The sequence below is a fragment of the Pholis gunnellus genome (assembly GCF_910591455.1).
Source record: "Pholis gunnellus genome assembly, chromosome: 13".
NCBI classification, from domain to species: domain Eukaryota; kingdom Metazoa; phylum Chordata; class Actinopteri; order Perciformes; family Pholidae; genus Pholis; species Pholis gunnellus.
In genome coordinates, this window is record NC_136540.1 from 1140704 (window position 1) to 1145330 (window position 4627).

The 4627-nt window shown below is 42.3% G+C and overlaps 1 protein-coding gene across 1 annotated transcript; it reads right to left on the reverse strand.

Annotated features, from left to right (window-relative positions):
- Positions 1 to 743: 743 nt before the first annotated feature.
- LOC306705319 (uncharacterized protein) lies at positions 744 to 3526 on the reverse strand. Its single transcript, XM_079172046.1, has 4 exons — positions 3352 to 3526; positions 2917 to 3246; positions 1746 to 1828; positions 744 to 1645 (listed from the first exon to the last, which is right to left on the reverse strand). Exons 1-4 carry the CDS (start codon positions 3455 to 3457, stop codon positions 1505 to 1507), a joined length of 660 nt encoding a protein of 219 aa, XP_079028172.1. The 5' UTR covers positions 3458 to 3526; the 3' UTR covers positions 744 to 1504.
- Between the last annotated feature and the right edge of the window lie 1101 nt (positions 3527 to 4627).

Sequence of the window (4627 nt, forward strand, 5' to 3'; positions counted from 1 at the left end):
GTTTTCTATGAACATAGATGATAGAGATACATTTATCTCAGTGATCTTCATCACTTCATCTCTCTGTGTGGACACATGAAAACGGATCATTTGCACATGTTTGAACACAGATGTGCTCATGTGAGTTTAAAGTGCTCCTAAAGACGCTCACGTTTGGTTTTGGTTGTTAAAGAGTCACATGTCGTCTGTTCCACGTCCAGAAATGATCCGACTGGACCCAAGTTCAGCAACCCTTAAAGTACTTTGTTAAAGTAGTACTACATGTATCTGTGCAGTACAAGTATGTGTGTTTAGTTTTACGTATGTGTTCATATTTTATTCAGATTGTTTGATTAGTTCGGAGGTTTTGTATTAAATTAATTTAACACAAAAGTAATTAAAATACTTAAATACAGGAATAAGAAAAATCCTGATCTTTATAAAATAAATTAAAAACCCTCATTTAGAAAATTAAGAACACTTATGAAATAAGAAAAACACAATTATTAAGAATAATCTTTAGTTGTGAAAATAAGCAAAATCCTTAATTACATAATATTGTAAAATCTTAATGAAAAAGGAAATTTCGTGAATTACAAAATAAAGCAAAACGCTCATGATTTAAGCAAAATACTTTATTACATTTATTTTTATTCCTTATTTACAAAACTAAGTCAATTTATGAAGTACAACAATTTGTTATATTCTTATGAAATGAGCAAAATCCTGAACTATGAAAAAATGTAAATACCTTGATTGCAACATTAATGAAGTACAACAATAAGCGACATTCTAATGAAATAAGTAAAATCCTTCATTACAAAACTAAGCAAAATGCAAATGATTTAAGTAAAACACTCTAATTATAAAAAACAAGCAAAATCCTTCATTACAAAATGAACGACAATGATTAAGAACAACAATGAGCAAAATAGTAAAAACTTCTGAATCTGAAATAAATGAGTTTTAGGGGCTGATCACAGCGGGACGTTGTTCATATTTGTATTATTCTGATTATCTTTGAGATAAATGTTGCTCACTACAATAAAAGAGTCATGTGAACCACAAGGAGCCAAAGTGAAGTCATGAAGCTCATTCTATGTTTTAAAGGACAAACAGCAGATTGTGAACATTGAGTCTCGTTCTGCAGAATGTAGAAGATATGTCAATGTTTCATGTTTATTCTAATACCTCACATTAACATTGTTCCTCATAGTCTTTGCTTCCTGCTTGGACTCTGGTAAACCTGATCTCAAGTCTACTTTTAAATGAAACTTTATATCTGTGAGGTGATTTTAAACATTCACGTCTTCAGCAGGAACCAATGGGCTTGGAGCTGAGAGCCACAGACAGGAAGTCAGAACGTGTGGAGAGACCAACACATTGTTGAGAGTCAGACAGACAGCCCATAATAATGTGAGATCATATTCAGCCTTCTGGTTTAAGGGAACGTGCGTATCAAAGGGAGCTGGTGGTGGTTGTGTGGTAGAAATCATCTGGATGTGAGATGAGCTCCTTGGAGGAGCTACTCTGCTCCCTGAGCTCCTTCTTCTTCTTCTTCTTCTTCTTCTTCTTCTTCTTCTTCTTCTTCAGCTGCAGGAACACCCAGTTTATAACGAACCAGCTCAGCGTTCTTCTGTCTGCACGGCATCCGCCCCTTGTTTTCCTGCAGAGACATGACAGCACAGTCCTGTCTTCAGTTCACTGAACACAGAGCGAGAGCTTCATGTCAGTGGCTGGTCTAAACAACAGACGTGTGTCCGTACCTTACAGTAGACGTAAAGGGCAATGGTCACCAACAGCAGAGTCAGCGGCAGGACGACCGCTTTGATGATCAGAGGTGTTGGATCTGAACAAACACATGGACAGTCATCATCACACGACATCATGAGTCCAACAGCTCCCATTGACCCTGAAATCTACAATCACTGACACGTATTACTCTTCATGTTTACTTCCTGTTCACTGTTTGAACCACAGACGTTATAGAAGAAGTGGACGGAGTCGTCAAGACGTCACTCATTGGTTTGTGGACTGTGGCCGTCGCCATCTTGTTTTATTTACAACCAGTGAGCAGGAAGTGACCATATCTGGACTGAGGAGGAGTGACGTAGAGACCTGTCAATCACTGTGTAGCCCCGCCCCTAAAGCATCCCCTGCTTTATGGTCTGTTTGACTCTAAATGGACCATCATTTACTAAATGAACATCATGCTGTATTGAAGAAGACTTGAATCTAGAGATTGAGACCATAAACTCATGTTTACAATGTTTACTGAGGTAATAAATCAAGAGAGAAGTAGAGTCATTTTCTCATAGACTTCTATACAACCAGAGGAGTCGCCCCCTGGTGGACACTAGAGAGAATGCAGCTTTAACACATGAAGCTCTGGCTTCTCTGTTCAGTAGCAGATGTCGCTTCCTGGAACAATCGTGTTCGTGGTTCAAAGAGACCAACATGATGGTAGAAACAGGAAGCAACAAGTGACTTCAGTTAAAAACTGTTTCCATGAACTCGAGGGTCTAAAGACAGACGGTGTCACTTTTCAGACAGAGTTTAAAGTCTCGGAGCACACCGCCCTTCTTGCTTCTGATTGGTGGAGGAACTACACTTGAAAATGGTGAGTTGGGGGCTAAGAGGTGTTACGAATGATGTGGTGGCAGTGGAGCTTTGTGATTGGTCACCTCAGAAGGTGCTTCAGTTCTCAGAGAACCAGAGTTATCCTGGTAACCAGACCTGCTCTGTGCTACAGTAGATTGTTAGCTGTTGCCTTTGATAGACTGTGTTTAGGTTTGGTTACTCTATGACATGTGTAACACAATGACAGGAGTCACAGAGTCATTCCAGAAACAACAACATGGACTCTGTGGTCAGCTGATCACCTTCAGTCAGTTTGGACCAATCATCTTCAAACCTGCATGTAAACAGTCAGCTTACCTAAGACAGTGATGGAGAGCAGACGGCTCTCAGAGGAGAAGGTGTGATTAAAAACATAGAGCTGATAAACACAGCTGTAGCTTCCTTGGTGGGCGGACCCTGCAGCAGGAAACAGGAAGTGGGCAGAGTGATTGACAGCTGGCTGGGTGTAGTTGTGTGCTGAGTTGGAGGAGGTGAAGGTGAGCTGGAAGGAGCCTCCTGGGTACTGTGGCTGGATGGAGCAGCAGATGGTGAAGGTGGAGCGCCTGAGCACCGGAGCCCCCTGCTGCTGGGCCTCGGAGACCCCGTACATTGAGGAGGACACAGAGATGATTGGCTGAAGCAGCAGCTCTGTAAACACAGAGAGATGATGAAAGTTCATGTTTACCCTCCATTTAACAAGATGGACCCTGAATAATGACGTGATGTCATAGATGATGTCACTGATGGACTTACCTGAGCAGATGAGATCCAGGATGAAGGAAGAGGAAAAGGAATATGATGATACACAATCCTTCAGAGCAGATCCAGACTGAACACAGTGAGAGTAGATCCTCCACATAGATCTCTTTGAGGACTCCTCTCTCTTTCTGATAGAAACAACAGAGCCACAGTCCAGATCTCTACAGGCAACAGCTGCTTCCTTCAGGCTCCACTCATAGTGATATACTGGTCTCCAGTCTCCTTCATGTTTCACCTCCAGTGTTCCTGCACAGCGACTGGCTCCTCCCACCAACCTGACAGGCTCTGAACAGAAACAAGAGAGTCGTCAGTAAAGAACAAAGTGAGTTTCAGTAGAACAGAAATGAACCAGATCAAAGCTGCAGCTCCTCTTCTACCTGAGCAGGTGAGTCCAACAGCTTTACCAGGTGAGCAGGTGTTTCTATCTGAGCCTGAGCTTCTACAGTCCAGCAGAGCAGACTCATGGCCTCCACACTGGAACTCTTTGGTCCACATTGGAGCCTCCACTTCTCCATAGAGCGCCCCCTGGAGGACTGAAGGAGCCCCACAGCTAAGCTCCCTACAGACCACCTCTGCATCCTGCTGGTCAAAGTCCTCTTCACACACTGAGGACCACCACTGGTTAGACTGGTTAGTCTGGTTAGTCTGGTTAGTCTGGTTAGACTTCACCTCCAGTCTGCCTGAGCACACACTAGTCCCGTCCACCAGCCTGACAGAGTCTGCAGAGATGATAGAAGATGAAAGAGAGAGAAAACACACCAGACACTAAATAACAAGATGTCATGAAACAATAATTCAGAGATTAAATTGAATAATACAATAAGTCAATAATATTTACAATAATAATAATAATCAGTAACCAGCTAGCTAAGTTCGCTCAAAACACAAATATCTAAAGATCATGAACTGAACATATTTAGTCAGACTGGGAGGAGGATTCTTTTTTAGTTCACTGAGATCTGAACAGCGTCTGTCTTGTCTGCGATGTGAGCGTGGTCTTTCCAAAGCAGAGACTTTGGAGCGTCATTATGAAACGGTGCACAGAAGCTCAGAGACGCATCAGTGCTGCTGGGTTCATCATGTTGTGCTACACAGAGAACGTTCCTCGACTTCCTTCATCATCATGTAGAATTCACCAGCAAGCGTTGTGGTGGAAGATGTTCAACATGAAAGAAGGGAGGGGTGTTGCCTTGAAGACTGTGAGTTGTGTTGGGACCAGGACTCTACAGAGAACGGTATTGTGGACTCACTTGGAGGAGAAGGGCTCTGA